This window comes from Carcharodon carcharias, chromosome 8, assembly GCF_017639515.1.
Source record: "Carcharodon carcharias isolate sCarCar2 chromosome 8, sCarCar2.pri, whole genome shotgun sequence".
In the NCBI taxonomy this organism is placed as follows: Eukaryota; Metazoa; Chordata; class Chondrichthyes; order Lamniformes; family Lamnidae; genus Carcharodon; species Carcharodon carcharias.
This window is the reverse complement of record NC_054474.1, coordinates 9,504,933-9,524,967: the sequence shown is the minus strand read 5'-3', so window position 1 is coordinate 9,524,967 and position 20,035 is coordinate 9,504,933. Positions and strand designations below refer to the sequence as shown.

At 40.1% G+C, this 20,035-nt stretch overlaps 1 protein-coding gene across 2 annotated transcripts in view; it reads right to left on the bottom strand.

Annotated features, from left to right (window-relative positions):
- The window catches only part of LOC121280875 (protein diaphanous homolog 1-like), a 342,942-nt gene that overhangs the window by 170,728 nt on the left and 152,179 nt on the right, over positions 1–20,035 (bottom strand). For both annotated transcript variants that reach the window (XM_041193196.1, XM_041193197.1), the window contains one exon: positions 16,480–16,488. In XM_041193196.1, coding sequence (XP_041049130.1) covers positions 16,480–16,488 — 9 coding nt within the window. The remainder of the gene's footprint in view (positions 1–16,479; positions 16,489–20,035) is intronic.

Here is a 20,035-nt window from a genome sequence, read left to right as displayed (position 1 = left end):
GCATAAAGGTCTCAGAGCAGCATCAGGGCACGAAAGGACACAGCCTAACAAGCATTCCAAGTCTACATTTTTTGAACTGATTAATAAAAATCAAATATTGTTCATGGCTTTTCAGTCTATTTCACTGGAAAATCAAGTGCAACAACAAAAAGCCAATTTTGTCATTTGATTTTCCTCTCCTGCAGTCCCCATTGTTCACAACAGTTCAAGGAAATCATTGCATAATTTTTCTAAACACTCTGGGCAGGTGCAGGGAGGTGAAAACATTACTCTGCTCCAAGCATTGTTTCAATCTTCAGTGCTGTCGGCAGCACCACTGTACTGAGCCAGAATATCAAGAAAGCATCATCCAACCTTACAAAGAATATTAATAATGTAGCAATACTTTCACTTTGTCTTTGTCAGTTGCTCAGACACAGTTACTCAGACTGCTCAGGAGCAACGTGCAAGGCATATCAGGCACCTCCAAAATAGCCAAGAACTATAATGCCACTAAAACCTCATTTGCTTTACATATGTCAGGTGGCTTAGTATTAAATGCTGAAGTAAAAGCAGAACTATTCTTTACAAACTATGTATACCTTAAAGTACATTTTGAAAAGTTCTCAATATTCGGGATAACAATCACATACCTGTGATTAAGGTTACATTTACAAATATTTTATAATGATATTCACACAAGCTAGATAACCTTTGTTTAAAAAAAACATCCAACCTCTCCCCCTTATTTTCTGAGATTTGCACAGTTCAAGAAGCGTAATCAACCCTCAGTACTTCCCCTGCTGGTATGCTTCATTTGTGAGCTTAGAAGGTGGGTGCCTGTAGGTGATTTGATCATGGTGGACACAATACCTCAGTTCTATTCCTGCCTAATATATGCATGCACACATATGTCCCCATAGCAATCACTCCACAGCAAGCAAGGGATAGGAAACATCACGGAGTTATATCTTCCTAAGCCTGAGTGCATTGACACAAACTATTGCCTCCAGCCAGGCTAAGGCTGACCAACTTAGCACAAACCAGGAATTCAACGTGGAACCTTCTTGGTTTGCACATTTCCATAGTGTACCTTGTGCTGCATTTACACTCCAAATCGCTGCGAATTTGGGAGTTGCATAAAGATAGAGATCGAGAAAATATACATTGGTTTTATGACAGATACTAATTGATCTGGAAGACAGACTTGGTCTGGATTCAGGATTGTGGGTTGAAGTGAAGGGAATATTTGCTGATACATCAAAATTTTGTCAATGGGATGAAAGGAATGGATCTGTAGGGAGAAGTTTGTGTCACAAGCCTGCAATGTCAACATGCCAGTTTCTTACAATTGCATTGCAGAAACTGGCTCCCAGATCCTGAATACAAGACTTGGGTCCACGATTCTGCCACAGGGATACCCAGGCCAGTTGTAGCAATGTAATCACATGTAATCCAGTGTTCTTTGAACTCTGGGAACATCAAAAATGAGCATGCCAGACCACGGGAGTGGCGATCACTAGCTGACGTAAGCTACAGATATAGTCATCGAAAAGGCTCATCAAGCAATATGAAGATTAGCATCCAGAAGAATACGTCCCACCAATCTGCAGCAGCAAGACAGTTCCCGAACTCGCACCGTCAGTTTTGCCCTGCTGGTTAGTTGTGAACAGAGAAACACTTGAGCTAATGATACAAATTACTGCACTCAATTTGCACGAGGAAATAAAAAAGGCAAAAATCTGCAAGTCCCTGAAGAGGTGCTCCCTGACCGAAAAAGTTGTGACGTCAATTGAGCACATCTGTTATCATGTCTCTGTCTTCCAAAAGTGTGGATAAAGGATTAGCACAGAAGCACTGCTCACAGGAAGTTAAAAAAGGCTTTTTTATCCCATTCAAAAGGATGACAAAAGCAGAGAAATATTTATGCAAAAAGGATCCTTTCACCCTTCCTCACTCCAACATTTTTCTTCCATAATCGATTACAGCTCAGGCTGAGTTTCGTGAAAACATTTTTCTTTACAGCACCAGTTTTCTATAAAGATCAGCTGTCCCACATCACATTCCCAATAGAGCCATTTAACCCGAATAGGCCCTCACTGCTACCCAGATGCTGCTCAACTTGGCAGGAGACTGACACTCTGAAAATGGAGTTTAACAATAGCAGCAGTCCAGAAAATATGTTTATTCAAATCAGACTATATTGTTCAATAGGCTAGGGAATAGGTTAATTCATCACCATTTTGTTTTGTTTTAAGTCATCACCATGTAACAAACAAAAATGGGGCACTTAAAAATAAAAATACTGAATGGAAATTCAAGCTTACAGCAAATGTTTCTACAAAATGAAATAATTGGTTGGATCAATTCATTCCTTACCCACCATCCAAAAATACTTTTCTCATGAGTTCGGGTTTTTCTATGAACTGAGGAATTTATTTTATGGAGCAGGCTAACACAGGTTTGGAACATGACCAAAAGACCATTCCGACTACACATGCTCATGATTTTATGATACTTGTTAAATAGTGACAGTCGTGCAGCTCTTGTTCGAGATTAAGTGCTTCAGGGCAGTGTTAACCTGATGTAGGATTTGGCATACAACAGAGGAACACATTTCCTTTGATAGTACCAGAAAGAAGCATAACTTAAACCATCTATTGTCTCTCTGTGGCTCAGTATTTGATGTGTGCCAGATTATATACTATAGTCTTATATTTCATTGTCAAGTTCGGGAACTATATTCTAAGCATTTATGCTACATCTCATTTGAGGCTATGTTATCTAGTTTATGAATGGGCACACTCATTTCTCCCCTTCCATCTTCTTTCACAGTTGTTGTAGGCTATGGGGAAGAAGCATACGAGACCAAAATTAAGTTAAGCATCCTGCCTCCTGGTTACGTCAGTCATAGTATCTTCTTTTTATTCCAGAAGCACTACAAGAGGCAGTTCACACAGATAATATGAAGCTTTTATGTTGTAGAGCAGATCCCACATGCTTCTAAGTTATAGATACCTGCACAAACGCAGTGTTCAATTCGCAACATTGTTTTTTGGCTGTCAGACCTTTTCCTCTAGCTAAGGTGCTAAGTAAGAGCCAGTGAGTGAGAACCTGCATTGTTGGCCTCTATGAGCGAGCTGGTTACTTAGCTGGTGGCCTGTCCCTCCAACAGCAGTGTTAGCAATTGCCTTTGGAGACACTGGGAAACCTCCCTCTTTGATGGGTAGACACAGACAGTGCAAATATACTTGATTTACTTTGACTACCTTGCTCCATGGTGTTGCATAGAATTTTACAGCACAGGTGGCCATGTGGCCTGTCAAGTCTGTGCCAGCTCTTTGAAAGAGCTGTCCAATTTAGTCCCACTGTCCAGCTTTTTCCACATAACCCTGCAAATTAGCCCTCTTCAAGTGCATGTTTTATGCCATTTACTATTCAATCTCAGTTTGGCTTAGATGGTAAAAACGTATCCTCAATCAAAGTTAGCTTAGCAAAATTGGTGAACATAAAAGTACTTCTTTTTGAACTCATTTGAACTCAAGAGGCTTGGTGCACAGGAAGCAGCTAACTTTAATGTTACAGTCATGGATATAAAGCTTTAATTATTGAAGTAGTTTTCAAGTGGGTTTACTCTGAAGTATGTGTGAGAAAAATATTTTACTTAAAAAAAATCTCAAAAAACCAAAATAATCAAACATGTTAGAGAATAATAAAAAATTGCAGCATGGGAGGCAGCTATTCAGCCAGTGGTTCCTGTGCTGGCTTTTTGAAAGAACAGTCTTGTTGTCTTGCACCCCAGCTTTTAGTTCATAACCCTAAGTTCCTCATCCCCAACTCCCTATTGAAATTACTCATTGAATCAGCTTTCACCACCTTTTCAGGTAGCGCTTCCCAGATCCTGGCAACTCTCCTAAATGTGACCACATGTCAGAAAAGCAATTAAAAGGTGAATGTCAGTCAGCCAGCAGAGTTATAATGATTTTTTTTTTGATTATAAGAGAGAAACATATCTGACATGAATATTCAAGTATTGTGAGCCTATGAAGCCTTAACCTTGAGCATTCACTGAATATTGCTTTAAACCATCTACCATAATCCTTAACCTACATCAAAACTCAGGAGTAATTAATTTCATTCACTATTTCCAAACCATAGATCTTCTAATGTCTACATTATTGTTCTGGGAATTACAAACCAGACCCACGATGAACAAAAGCAACCACAAACAGGTTTATATTCACAGCAATTTTTCCAATAAACTGAAAAGCTGTCAGCTTGATGTACTTTGGGTGAAAACATATTGATGTAACCTTCAAAAGGAACATGGTTCAACCACTATGTACTAGGCATATATATCATGCTGTCTGCATAATTCAATTTGTTTTAACCATCATTCTCCAGCATTTATCCTCTGCATAAGTGTGCTAATATTAAAAATATGAAAGTTAACAAAAATTATATTCAGGAGCTAAAAACAAATAAATTGAATTGATACTTCAGAAAAAAAATGGGAAGTTACAGGACATACCATTCTGTAGTCTCAGAATAATATAAATAAATAGCATGCATATAATCTTTTGTAATCACAGAATTTTCTTAACCCACTGTAATTTTATAGCACACTCCAATTGTCATCCAAGATATAGAATTTGGAGTGCAAAAACAAAAGGTAACATAAAGGTAGGTATATTCACAAGAACACGTCAGTTAAAACATGGCATAGTCTATTCACTGCTTTAAGTTCCATTTCAGGGATTTCAGCACAAAATCTAGGCCGACATTCCAGTGCGGGGCAGGGAGTGCAACTGTTAGAAGTGGCATCTTTTGGAAGAGATGTTAAATCAAAGTCCTGTCTGTCTTCTCAGCTGGGTGTAAATAACCCTATGGCATTATTTCGCACAAGAGTTTTTTTCCCCTTTCAAAGAAGAGTCGGTCTGTTCTGGCCAGCACTAGTCCCTCAATCAAGATTGTTATCTTGCCATCATCACATTACTCTATGTGGGATTTTGCTGTGCACAAATTAGCTAACATGTTTCCTACATTACGGCAATGAAGACACCTCAAAAAAAAAGTGATTGCTTAAAACTTGGACCTGATTAACAATTCTTTTACAAATCTAAGAGTTAAACCTCTTTATACCATGTAGTTTTTCAATTAAAGCTGATATGTACGCAAATTGCCTTGAGGTCAGAGGCTAGATCTTTCAACACACTTTCAAATCCAATTCTCTTAAGGAAGTGACTCTGTGTGGGTGGGATCCAGTCTACTCAGCTGTTAAAGAGGTGTCAACTGAAATCCTGTGTACATTACTTGTTCCTGCCCATAAAATCTTCAATCCTGTGGACCTTGACCAGTGCAGCAGATGTGGGCATTGCACCTGCAGCCAACCTCCAAGGGCTGCGAGTTGGAAAATTTGACATTGAATTCAAGGCTGTAGCAGAGTTCCCAGAAATTATGGAGGGGTTACAAAAACTAGGTTTGCATTCCCAAGAATATAGAAAGTTAAGGGGTAATTTGATTTAGGTTTTTAGCATTCTGAAAGGAATTGCTAAGTCAGAAGAGAGAAGCATTTTCATCTGGTGGGAGTATAGGACAAGGGGACATAAGCTTAACATTAGAGTGTGTGCCATTAGGAGAGAAGTTAGGAAACATGGTAGAGGTGTAGAACTCTCTTTCCTTAAAGCAATAAATTTCAGTTCAAATTAATAACTTTAAATCTGGGATTGACAGACTTGCTAGCCAGGATGGATATGGAGCATGGCAGGCAAATCAAGTCAGGATACAGATCAGCTCTCACTAAATGGCATAATCAAGCTTGAGGGCTTGAATGGCCTACTCTTTTTCCTCCGTTCCTTTAAAATCTATTTATGCTTATTCTCAAATGCACTTTGATTTGCACTAAGCTCTAGAAAATATTTTTACATTGTGCAGATCAGCAGTGTAATTTTGTTGTGGCTGAATGAGGCACTGCTTGAAAACTACAGGGGGCATTAGGCAAAGTGCTAGCAATAAAAGGGTCATTTGTCTGAAATATAAATGAACAAAACAAGTTACAAATACATTTTCTGTATATTTAAGATGGTTTAGTACAAACTAGCGCTCCAAAGAATACTCAACACACGGAGAGCATAGATTGATGCGACCAAAGCCACTCAGGGGATTATGAAACTGCACTGTCGGTGTGTCTTGACTCCAAATGCACATGGACCCAGTAAATTGTAGTTGGGACAATGAACTCTATTTTAGTATCCATCCCAATAGTGGTACTCTTCTAAATTATTTCCACCCACAGATACTGTTGTTTCATTTGGCAAGTGAACTTGGCACATTAAGTCCTAACCTTGTTTTCAAATTTGAATACAACAGATGTGGCCAGATTACCGAATCACCCTGGTAATGGAATTGCTTTAGGCCAATTCAAAAGATTAGATGTGGCCTTTATAAATTTAACCTTTGGATGCCGAGTATTAATTTTTTTTAAATGCATTGTATATGCGCTTTATTCATATCCTGATAATTTGCAAGTCCGAATCATTCAAAGGAAGGTTTAGACTAGGGCTGTTATAATGGATCGATTCCCACTGACTTCTTGCAAAGGAGTGAACAGTTTGGGCACTATGTACATGGAGGATCAGGATCATTAGATCATGTGGGGCAGGGGTGGCCAATCGTTCCACTATGCCTGTGCTGTCTCTTTGAAAGAGCAATCTAATTTGTTCCCTAGCCATGCTGTTTTCCCATAATTCTGTAAATCTTTCCTTTTCAAGTATTTATCCAATTCTCATTTTGAAAGTTACTTTTTAAAGAATTTATTCTTTCATGAAATGTGGCGATTGCTGGCAAGACCAGCATTTGTTGCCAATCCTTAAGTGCCCTTGAACTGAATGGCTTGCTAGGCCATTTCAGAGGGCAGTTAAGAGTCAACCACATTGTTGTGGGTCTGGCGTCACATGTCACAGAATTGTTGCAGTGGTGAAGGAGGTCATTCGGCCCATCGTGTCTGCAGCAGCTCTCCGAGCATTTTAACTTAGTACCAATCTCCTGCCTTTTCCCCGTAACCGTGCACATTGTCTAAATAGAAACAATCATCCAATGCCCTCTTGAATACCTCAATTGAACCTACCTTCACCACTTTCAGACAGTGCATTCCAAACCCTAACTACTCACTGTGTGAAAAAATTCTCACCTGACATTTGCTCCTTTGGCAAAACGCTTTAAAACTGTGCCCTCTGGTTCTCGATTTCTTTGAGTGGGAACAGTTTCTCCTTATCTACTTTGTCCAGGCCCCTCATTACTTTGAAAACTTCTATCAAGTCTCCGCTCAGCCTTCTTCTCTCCAAGGAAAACAGTCCCAACTTCTCCAATCTTTCCTCATAACTGAAGCATCTCATCCCTGGATCCATTCTCGTAAATCTCTTCTGGACTCTCTCCCATGCGTTCACATCCTTCCTATAGTGTGGCGTCCAGAACTGCACACAATACTCCAGCTGAGGTCTAAACAGCGTCTTATATAAGTTCATCATAACCTCCCTGCTCTTGTGCTCTATGCCACTATAATGAAGCCTAGAATACTGTATGCATTAGAAACAGCTCTCTTTACCTGTCCTGTCACCTTTAATGACTTATGTACATAAATACCCAGGTCTCTCTGCTCCTGCACACCCTTTAGAATAGTTTCCTTTATTTTACACTGTCTTTCCATGTTCTTCGTACCAAAGTATATCACCTCACATTTCTCCACATCGAACCTATCTGCCACCTATCTGCCCACTCCATCAATGTGTCAATGTCCTTTGAAGTTCTATACTGCCCTCCTCACAGTTTACAATTCTCCCAAGTTTTGTGTCGTCTGAACTTTGAAATTGTCCCCACACACCAAGATCTAGATCATTTATATATATCAGAAAGAGCAAGGGTCCCAATGCCGACCCCTGGGGAACTCCATTACAAACCTTCTTCTAGCCTGAAAAATACCCATTAGCCATTACTCTCTGCCTCCTACCCCTCAGCTAATTTTGTATCCATGTTGTTACTGTCCCTCTTATTCCATGACCTATAACTTTCCTCACACGTCTTTTGGAAATCCATATACGCCACATGAACAGCCTTGCCCTCGTCAACCAAGTCTGTTACCTCTTCAAAAAAAACTTCAGCAAATTAGTTAGACACAATTTTCTTTCAACAAATCCATGCTGACTCTTCCGAATCAATCCAAATTGGCCAGACCAGGTAAGGATGGCAGATTTCCTTGCCTAAAGGACATCAGTGAACCAGGTAGGTTTTTACAGCAATTACAGCACTATTACTGAGACTAGTTTTTTTTAAACATTCCAGATTTTGATCAATTGAATTTTTAAATTCCATCAGCTGTCATGGTGGTTACTGTTGAATCTGCATCCACAATTCCAGGCAACGTGTTCCAGATGATTATAGCTTGACACAAAAACAATTCTCATTTCCCCTCTATTATTTTAGTCAATTACCATAAGGATGTCTCCTCTGGTTACTGACCCTCCTGACACTGGAAACAGTTTCTCGTTAAATATATCAAAACTGTTCATGATATTGAATATCTCTATTAAATCTCCTCTTAACTTCGTTTTTTTGAAGGAGAACAATTCCAATTCCTTTACTCTTTGCATAACTGAAGCTTCTTTTCTCTGGTAATTTACTAGCAAATCTCCTCTAGGCCCCTCTCCAAGATCATGACATCCTTCATAAAGCGTGGTTCCCAGAATTGAACATAATACCCAAATTGAAGGCTAACCAGTGGTTTCTAAAGTTTTAGCATAACTTACTTGCTTCTGTATTCCATGCTACAATATATAGAGTCCAGGAATACACGTTTCATAAACAGTTTATTAACATTACCTACTTCCTTTGAAAATTTGTAAACCTCCAGATCTCACTGTGCTTGCATCTCCTTTAAAATAGTACCAGTTAGTTTATAAAATAAAAGCAGAAAATGCTGGAAATAGTCAGCAGATCTGGCAGCATCTGCGGAAAGTGAAACAGAGTTAATTTTTCAAGCTGATGGCCTTTCAACAGAACCGGCCCATTCTATAGCTTCATTCTTTCTTCGAAAGTGCATTACTTCACATTTCTGTGATATCTTTCACTGTCAACAAGTCCATTACTTTAAAATTTAGAATGCTGTCTAAGGTGAGGAGCTGGAAGGCTGCCAATGTCTATGGAAATATCTTTCAACAAGTGTCTTATTGGGGAGAAAGAAGAAAAAAAACAGGAAAAATATTCACTGATCTATCATCTAGCATTGCTTCTTGGGGATAGTTTATTGATTGATGGCACCAGTTTCATTGCAAGTGGCCTCACCATACCAGGTCTCATTAATGACTAGAAGCTGATTCTCAAACCAGTGTGTGTAATCAATCAACATTCATTAAGAAATTATACCATTGCAAATGCAACAATTAGTTAAAAAAAAACTATAACGTTAGTAAGAAATTCTGGAACAAGAATCTAACACAAAAGTCTAAGAGGCATCATCTGAATCATTGAACAAACAACTTGACAAGCAACAAAATTATCTCATCACACAATTACGCACTAAGGGTGCTAAGATCTGTTCCATTACCAGCACTGCCTGTTTTGTTAGCTGTTGGCATGGCAAATTGTGCATTCCAACACTCAAAACATTTTCTGACATAAATAATGGATTGTGGCAGCTTTTATTTTCAAAGTGCTGTTTTCAGGATTGCTCTGTCTTGAAGTATTAAACATTCAATTTCAGCTCCACTTCTAAAATTCTCTTTATCTCTGTTGGATCAGTAAATCGCATAGAGTGGTAATGGCCTATGCACGGTCCAGTCCAGACACGATACTGGCTCAACCTCTACCATGTGATATACCTGATTGCAACTAGAGATCGCCACAAACACTGCCTGACTTGGTGAACGCTTCGAGGATATCTGTAGATACTTCTGAAGTATTCCACTGGCTGCAAAGCACTTTAGGATGGGCTGTGGTTATGAGAGAGGTCCTTTCTTTTTGTTTTTCACTTGGAGCGAATGCATTGGGATAGCAGTGAGGTCATTGGTGATGTTTTTTTAAATTCTTTAATGGGATGTGGGCATCACTGTTGTCCATCCCTAATTGCCATCAAACTGAGTGGCTTGCTAGGCCATTTCAGAGGGCAGTTGAGAGTCAACCACATTGCTGTGGATCTGAGGTTACATGTAGGCCACACCAAGTAAGCATGGCAGATTACATTCCCTAAAGGGCATTAGGTGAAACAGATTGGTTCAACAATTGATGATAGTTTCATGGCCATCATTACTGAGACTAGCTTTTAAAACACATAGCAAATGCAGTATAACACTGATAAATGTGAAGTTTTACGTTTTGGTATGAAAAACAGAGAATTATTTAAATGGTGATATATTGGGAAATGTGAATATACAATGGGGTCTGGGTGTCCTTGTACACCAGTCAATTAAAGTAAATAGGCAGGTGCAGCAAGCAATTAGGAAGGCAAATGGTATGTTGGCCTACATTACAAGAGGATTTGAGTTCAGAAGTAGGGATGTCTTAGTGCAAACATACAAGGCCTTGGTGAGACTACATCTGCAGTTTTGGTCTCCCTACCTAAGAAAGGATATACTTGCAATTGAGGAAGTGCAGCGAAGGTTCACTAAGCTGATGCCAGGAATGGTTGGACTGTCGTAGGAGGAGAGATTGATTCGACTGGACCTTTCTTCATGAGAATTTAGAAGAATGAGAGGGGATCTGATTGAAACGTATAAAGTTCTAATGGGGCTAGACAGACTGGATGCAGGGAGTATGTTTCCTCTGGTTGGGAAGTCTAGAACCAGGGGCCACAGTCTGAGGATACGGTACAGGCCATTTAGGGTTGAGACGAGGACAAATTTCTTCACTCAGAGGGTGGTCAACCTGTGGAATTCTCTACCACAGAAGGCTGTGGAAGCCGGATCACTGAGTAGATTCAAGAAAGAAATAGATAATTTTTTGGATATTAGGGGCATCAAGGGTTATGGAGAGAAAGCGGCAATATGGCGTTGAGATAGAGGATCAGCCACGATCATACTGAATTGCGGAGCAGGCTCGAATTATAGATTAATGATCTAGATGAAGGAACTCAGGGCATCCTGTCTAAGTTTGCAGATGATACAAAGATAGGTGGAGGGACAGATTGTATTGAGGAGGTGGGGAGGCTGTAGAAGGATTTGGACAAGTTAGAAGAATGGGCAAAGAAGTGGCAGATGGAATACAAGGTGGGGAAGTGTGAGGCCATGCACTTTGGTAGGAAGAAGAGGCATGGACTATTTTGTAAACGGGGAGAGAATTCAGAAATCTGGAGTGCAAAGGGACTTGGGAGTCCTAGTCCAGGATTCTCTTAAGGTTAACTTGCAGGTTGAGTCGGTAGTTAGGAAGGCAAATGCAATGTTAGCATTTATTTCGAGAGGACAAGAATATAAAAGCAGGGATGTGCTGCTGAGGCTTTATAAGGCTCTGGTCAGATCACATTTAGAATATTCTGAGCAATTTTGGGCCCTGTATCTCAGGAAGGATGTGCTGGCCCTGGAGAGGGTCCAGAGGAGGTTCACGAGAATGATCCCAGGAATGAAAGGCTCAACATATAAGGAACTTTTGATGACTCTGGGTCTATACTCGATGGAGTTTAGAAGGATGAGGGAGGATCTGATTGAAACTTACAGGATACTGAAAGGCCTGGATAGAGTGGACATGGGGAAGATGTTTCCATTATTAGGAGAGACTAGGACCCAAGGGCACAGCCTCAGAGTAAAGGGAAGACCTTTTAGAACAGAGATGAGGAGAAACTTCTTTAGCCAGAGAGTGGTGAATCTATGGAATTCATTGCCACAGAAGGATGTGGAGGCCAGGTCATTGAGTATATTTAAGACAGAGATAGATAGGTTCTTGATTGGTAAGGGGATCAAAGTTTACGGGAGAATGGGATTGAGAAACCTGTCAGCCATGAGTGAATGGCGGAGCAGACTTGATGGGCCGATTGGCCTAATTTCTGCTCCTATGTCTTATGGTCTTATGCCACACTCAGTCAAATGCTGCCTTGATGTAAAGGGCAGTCACTCTCACCACACCGAGTTCAGCTCTTTTGTCCATGTTTGGACCAAGGCTGTATGAGGTCAGGAGCCGAGTGGCCCTGCTGCAACCCAAACTGAGTGCCAGTGAGCAGGTAGGTTATTGCCAAGTCGCTTGATAACACTTTCGACTACACTTTCCATCACTTAGCTGACAGTTGGGCGTGGTCTGATGGAGTGATAATTGGCCAGGTTGGATTTGTCCTGCTTTTTCTGTACAGAGCATACTTGGGCAATTTTCTACATTGCCAGGTAGATGCCAGTGTCGCAGCTGTACTGGAACAGGATGGCTCGGGGGTGCAGCTAGTTCTGGAGCACAATCCTTGCCAGAATATTGTCAGGTCTGTAGCCTTTGCAGTATCCTTCAGCCATTTCTTGATATGATGTGCAGTGAATTGAACTGGGCTGAAGCCAGGCATCTGTGATGCTGGGCACCTCAGGAGGAGACAGATGGATCATCCACACTTGGCACTTCTAGCTGAATATGGCTGCAAATGCTTCAAGCTTTCTCTTTTGCACTGATCGGTTTGGTTCCCCCCTCAGTGAGGATGGGGACATTTGTGGAGACTCCCGCGGTGGAATTTGAACCCATGTCACCAAAGCATTAGGGTGGGCCACTGGATTACTAGTCCAGTGATGTTATCACTCCACTACCATCTCTCCCTCAAGATGGTGGTGGTGAGCTGCTTTTTTAAACCCTGCACTCCATGTGGCGTAGGTACACCCAGAATGCTGTTAGGGAGTTCATTCACAGGATGTGGAGACTACTGCAAGTTGGCATCAATTGTCCATCCTTAGTGCTCTTGAGGAGGTGGTGATGATGAACAGACTTCAAGAACAGAGCAGCTTGCTCGCCTATTCCAGAGGGCGTAACAAGTCAGCAACATTATTGTGGGCCTGGAGTCAGATCAGGCAAGGGTGGCAGGTTTCCTTTACTAAAGGGTATTAGTGAACCTGATGGATTTTCACAGGAGCTTCATGTTCACCATTAAAGATATCCCTCTATGGTGCCTGCTTTTTAATTGAAGATTTATTTAACTTACTGAATTTAAACTCACCAGCTGCCATGGTGTGACTTGAACTCATTTCTCTGGATCCTTAATCCATCCCTCTGCATTATTAATCTAGTAGTGTAACCACTAAGCTTTCATACTCCATAGGGTATGTGCAAGTCGCTCGTTAAAATTGGTGAAAGATGGGATGTGAAAGTGGCATGGGGGTGGGGGAAAGAGTCAACAGAAGGTAGGAGGAACAAGCACAATGAAGTATCCAAGGAATTATGTGAGGAAGGAGACAGGGAAGAGGAAGATGATCTGAAGGGGAGGTGAAGAGGGGACACAGGTTTGAAAAGATGAGCAGGTGGAAGGAAGGTGGGGGGCAGATGGTTATGACCCAATTTATCCTTTCATAAGGTCATAAGCCCCAAAAAGTCAGTTCGGGGTGGAAGAGGGGTGATATGGGGACTGAAATGTCTCCCAGATGAGGGTGTGGAAAATAAGAGAGGCGGTGTTGCTAGACCAGAAAAGTTTCTCAGCTGGTGGGAGGTCCCAGAGGGAAGGCTTTGGAAAGACCTAAAAGGGAGAGTCAGCACCATGATCATTGGAGGATTGAATAAAGACATTGCATTGGCAAGCACTGGTTCCCTCTGGGCCTTGGAGATGGCATTGGTGATGTAGCAATAATCCTTGACTGAGTAAATGTCCTTTTTGAGAGCTCGGTATTTGGATGCGAAGAGGAGAATGGAATGTTGCACCCACTCTACAATTCTATTTTAATTGTGGCAATCTATGCTTCCACATAGCAGTGACAGGGGAAACAGGATGGAGGTGGTCATGGAACAGGCCAATAGGGGACACTGGAGAAGCAGGGGAGCTAATAATTAACTGCTTCAAATCACCTTAAAAGGAAACACATATATTAGTGATTCACTATCTCCCCTACTTCCTCCCTTTCCCATCCACTACCCCCACACTCTCTCCATGTCCCCCTCCCTCTTATCTACTTGGACTAAATGGTGCTGTGTGTAAGCAATAAGAGAAAGAATATTTAGAAAGATAACTTATTTCCCCCCACATTCACAGAAAACAGAATCTGGTTAAAATGGGAGGAATGATTAAAACAGATCATATTTGGGTTATATAGTTTGTGAAAACATGTGAGTTAATTTATAATTTGAAGTTGCTATTATAAAGCAAAGCCCACACAGATCAAGATATTTGTGTTTTAAACATGAAACAGGTATAAGTTCTCTTCAGAACTAATATCCTTTGAATATGCTGCTTTGTTTTGATAAACAACATCCTGAACTTTGCAGTCAAATATATGCAGACTGTTCTAACTGGTAAAACTGCTTGACTTCAGTGAACAATAAGCTCTCTGTCACAAGCTGGCAACATAGACATAGAGGTACATTTAAGTGCATATTACAAACTTTTTGAAAATTTGTATGGATCCTTAGGGATGTGCAATTCTGTCAATGATAGTTCAAATGCAATAGTTAAGTCTCTGCAGAGAGAGCAGGCATGCAGGCAGCTCTGAAAACAATGAGTGGGTTTATCCTAATTTAAAACACAGGGTACGGAGTGAAGGCACCAGTGAAGCACCACAAGTGTCAGACATTCATGCCCTAGTTTGAACCCCATTGATATACTAAACTCTTACAACCAGCTCCCAAATGCATCGCCCCACTTCCTCAGGGTAAAGTTCAATTTAGTGTTAAATTTTTAACTCATGAAATTGAATACTGTTGAATCCTTTCCAAAGTACAATGAAGCTAAATTCTCTCATTTTCATTACAATCCAAGCCTAGAAATTATGCTGCGCTCTATCACACAAACTAAGTATTAATGAGCTACATGAAATTTCTCTACTGGGTAGTTTAAGAGGTGTTAATCAGTTTAGAATACAGCAATTTTTCTTCAAATAGCAGTGAGGAAAAGTATGCATACTGTGAAATTGAACAGTGAAATTTCCAGGGTATATAGTTAAATTGCATATGTTGAATCAAAGATATTGTGACAAAAATGTCAACACATTTGTACTCCGACTTGGAACTGCAGTGGAATATTACAAAACAGCTTCAAATGATTTTCTTCATCTGTATATAATGAACCCTTCTTCCTGTCCCAAAATTAAAAAAAACTACAAGCTTTATAAACAGAATATATGATGGCTAGCCACAACATATAGTTGTCCTGAAGCGCATTCACACTCCACAAGTTAAGTAGCGTTGCAAAGCTTAAAGCTGCTTTGTGCCAAAACTAAACTCGGAATATGAAATGAATGTGAAGTGCCAAATTTACTCAAAAGTGAAGCAGAGCAAGACCCTCTCCTCCAAGGAATCTTGGTTCTGAAATTGGGTTGGTCCCAAAGCACCTGATTCAGCCATGCTTACGTTATAAATATGTCAGAATAAAGCAAAGCCACTCACACCTCAGCTAATTGTAGTGTCAATGCAGGCTGATTCTCCAAAAACATAAATGTAACTTTTGTCCATCAGCTTTAAACAAACTAAACTCACCACAAACATGCAGGTATACAATTATTCAACACACAAATTAAATTGAGATCAGTTATTACAAACATCTCCTTCGTAGCCAACTTTTCCTGTGGTTTGATGACGATGAGAGTGAAACAATAATTGGATAAAAGTTTGGATTAATTTATTTTCATTTCCACTTTACCATTTTGTGCAAACCATGAATTGCAGTAGAACACTTAAAGAAGGTGATTCTAAATGAATGTTCATCCATCAAGGTGGCAGTGAATGGTTCCATATATATCATATCCAGCAAGAACAGAATAAATATGGAACACAAAATGAAATTTCAGTCAGCCAAGACTTTAGTCAAGGCTCAGATACTTCCTGATTAAACTACTGGCCAGTTTGGATAATACAAGTCATTAAATAACAGCTAATAGCATAATCAATCCAATATTACTCAAAAAAAAATCAATAAAGTCAGGATGAGAAATATGGAGAACAGATTTAGTTCCAGACTCATAAATTAGATAATCCCTCAAGGATGAGGAAACAATCAGAACTGATTTACTTTGGTGCAGCTCCCTCCCACATTAAGTAAACTCAGATTAGAGTTCCCAGCAACTTTCTTTTAATACTTTTGTGCCCGCTTATTCAATAAAATCAGTCTTTTTAGTTACTTGTAAGCTTAAAGATGCTTTAAACACTTGCACTGTTTTCTTTTTCATATTTGCAATTTTAAAAAATAGGCCTGCTGTTTTTAAACATGCTGAGTCATGGTGCGGGGAATCTCTTTTGAATATTGCAGCTCTTGAAAGCTTCCAACTGTTCAAGAGATTACAATATCCACCACACTTGGTTTGAAGAACCAAAAAGCATTTGACAAAACCAGTTTTGAAAAAAAAATGGTCTTACCTTTACTAGCTGCACAGTTCATCATTGGAGAAATTCAGAGCAAGAAAAGAAAATGAAATCATCATCAGTGCCAGGGCAGAATACCATTAGACATATTAAACTTCAACCTGCAGAGTTACGATGGAAGCTGGATCATGCAATTATGAATAATTTTTCAATGCCGGGGAAATTTTTTTTGCTGAGTTTAAAATTGACCCGGGAAAACGTGAACTTGTTCACGTTGGAAGAACAGAAAAGCAACATCTTATTTAAATGGAGAGAGACTGCAGAACTCTATAGTACAGAGGGATCTGAGTGTCCTGGAATATGAATCACAAAAAGTTAGTATACAGGTACAGCAAGTGATTATTGCAAGGGGAATGGAATATTAAAGTAGGGAAGTTTTGTTACAGTTGTACAGGGTGTTGGTGAGACCACATCTGGAATACTGTGTACAGTTTGGGTCTCCTCATTTAAGAAAGGATATACTTGCATTGAAAGTAGTTCAGAGAAAGTTCAGAGACTGATTCCTGGGAGGAAAGGTTAGACAATTTGTGCCTGTGTTCATTGGAGTTTAGGAAAATGAGAGGCATTCACTTTGAAACAGGTAGGATTCTGAAGGGACTTGACAGGGTGGATGCTGAAAGAATGCTTCCCCTTGAACGGACATATGAAATAGAAGTAGGCCATTCAACCCCTCAAGCCTGCTCCACCTTTCAATAAGATCATGGCTGATACTTATGTTTCGAATTCTACATTCCCACCTATCCCCAATAACCTTTGATTCCCTTGCCTAACAAGAATTTATCTATCTCTGCCTTAAAAATATTCAGTGACCCCAGCTCCAATGCCTTCTGAGGTGGAGGTTCTAAAGTTGCAGAACTCTTAGAGAAAAAGTTTCTCATCATCTCTGTCCTATAAGGGCAACCCCTAATTTTAAAACAGCACTCCCTAGTTCTGGAATTACCTACAACAGGGAACATTCTTTCCACATCTACCATGTCAAGATCATTCAGGGTCTTACATACTTCAACCAAATCACCCCTCACTCTTCTAAACTCCAGTGGAAATGAGCCCAGCCTGTCCAATCTATCCTCATAAGACAACCTGCTCATTCCAGGTATCAATCTAGTAAACCTCCTCTGAACTGTCCCCAATGCATTTACATCCTTCCTTAAATAAGGAGACCAAAACGGCACAGATTATTTGAGCTGCAGTCTCACCAATGCCCTGTATAACTGAAGAATTGTATCCTTACTTTTATGTTCAATTCCTCTCACAATAAGGGATAGAATTCCATTAGCCTTCCTGATTACATACTATACCTGCATACTAATATTTTGCAACTCATGCACCAGAACACCTAGATTCCTCTGGACTTCAGGATTCTGCAGTCATTTTCCGTTTAAGTAATACTATGCTTTTTTATTCTTCCTGTCAAAGTGAACAATTTCACATTTTCTCATATTATACTCCATCTGCCAGATTTTTGCCCACTCACTCAACTTACCTATTTCTGTCTGCAAACCCCTTATGTCTTCTTCACAAGACATTTTCCTCACAATATGCTTTCCTACCTATCTTTGTGTCATCTACAAATTCAGCTACCATGCCTTCGTTCCTCTCATCTAAGTCACTGATGTAAACTGTAAAAAGTTGAAGTCCCAGCAAAGACCCCTGAGGGACTCCACACGTCACATCCTGCCAAACAGACCCATTTATGCATTCTCTTAGCTTTCTGCTAGCCAGCTATCCTGGCTAATATGTTACCCTTTACACCATGAGCTTTTATTTTCTGCAATTATCTTTGACATGACACCTCATCAAATGCCTTCTCAAAATTCAAGTACAGTACGTTTAAAGGCTCCCCGTTATCCACAGAACATGCTACTCCTTCAAAAAAAACTCTAATAAATTGGTTAAACATGATTTCCTGTTCACAAAACCATGCTGACTCTTCCAGGTTACCTTGTGTTTTTCTGTGTGGCCAGCTATAATCTTTTTAAAGATAGACGCTAACACTTTCCCCACAACAGACATCAAGCTAACTGGTCTATAGTTTTCTGCCTCTCTCCCTTCTTGAATAGAAGGGTTAAATTTGCTATTTTCCAGTCTGATGGAGTCTTTCCAGAATCTAAGAATTTGGGGAAATTAACACCAACACATCTACTACCTCATGAGCCCCCTCTTTTAAGACCCTAGGATGAAGTCCATCTGGACCCAGAGACTTGTCAGCCTGGAGCTCCATCAGTGTACTCAGTACCACTTCCCTAGTGATTGTGGTGGGAGAAACTAGAACTAGGGGACACGGTTTAAAAATAAGGAGTCTTCCATTTAAGACAGAGATGAGGAGAATTTTTTTTCTCTCAAGGGGATCGTTAGTCTATGGAATTCTCTTCCCAAGAAAGCAGTGGAAACAGCGTCAGTGAACATTTTTAAGGCTGAGTTAGATAGATTTCTGACTGACAAGGGAGTCAAAGAGTGTGGGGGTAAGACAGGAAAGTACAAGTCACAAGTAGATCAGCCATGATCTTATCAAATGGCAGAGCAGGCTCAAGGGACCGAATGGCCTACTCGTGCTCCTAATTCTTAAGTTCTTAGAACTGTTTTATCATTTGATAGAATAGGTATAACTGAAATACTCTATTGTGCACATTGAAGCAATATTCTCTTTGTGATGATTCAATTACACTGTAGCCTCCACTAAAGATGGGCATTAACATGTGACATTTACAAATGAACCTGATTGCAACTAAAGTAATTTATTAGAAGGCAGTTGAAACAAACAAGCTGATGAAAAAACAATGTGATCAGAGTACAGTCCTGAGAAAAAAGATATGGCAGTGTCACAAAGGACAGGCAAGATACAAGACTACCAAGACCATTGCAACGGTCATTGGGGCTGGTGCCCTGGTGCGTAATGACTTATCAGGAGCGACTAGAAATGAAAGTGAATTTTCAACTGTTCGTGTTTATGCCCTTTTGAAGCAGGGTGCCTGGTCATCCTTTTGATAGCATTTCTATTCAGATGATTACAATGGGATATGATTAAAGTTTATTTCATTTCATATTTTTGGCATGGTGTCCTGAATATCTCGTCGTTTCTGTGACAAATGTTGCATGTAGAGGCCAACATTTCTATTTGGAGGTATTTTATGAGATGGTGATGCTGATCTTTGAAAAATCTGAGATAAAGAAAGGTGTTTGAAAGATGAAGCTTAATGATTCCCAACGAATGGCCACAAAATAGGTAGATATTTGATGTCTCTATCACTGGATGCTCATTCAACATAAGGTGGGAGGGGTGGGGGGGGGGAGACGAGGGGGGAGAGCGAAGGGGGAGGGAGGGGGAAAAGTGTGTGTTACAATGCAGTTTTAGTAAACGCCATTGAAAATATATTTTTTGCTGATTCCTGTTATTATAAGTTTGTTGAATTTGAATTTTGATCTTCTTCATCACATTATTGCATACCTTTATTGTGAAGGTACTCATATGTCACAAGTAAGGTCCTGTGGTGGATATGGTACAGGACTCAGGCACCACAGGCTGAGTGTTCAAAAACCACAACACTCATTT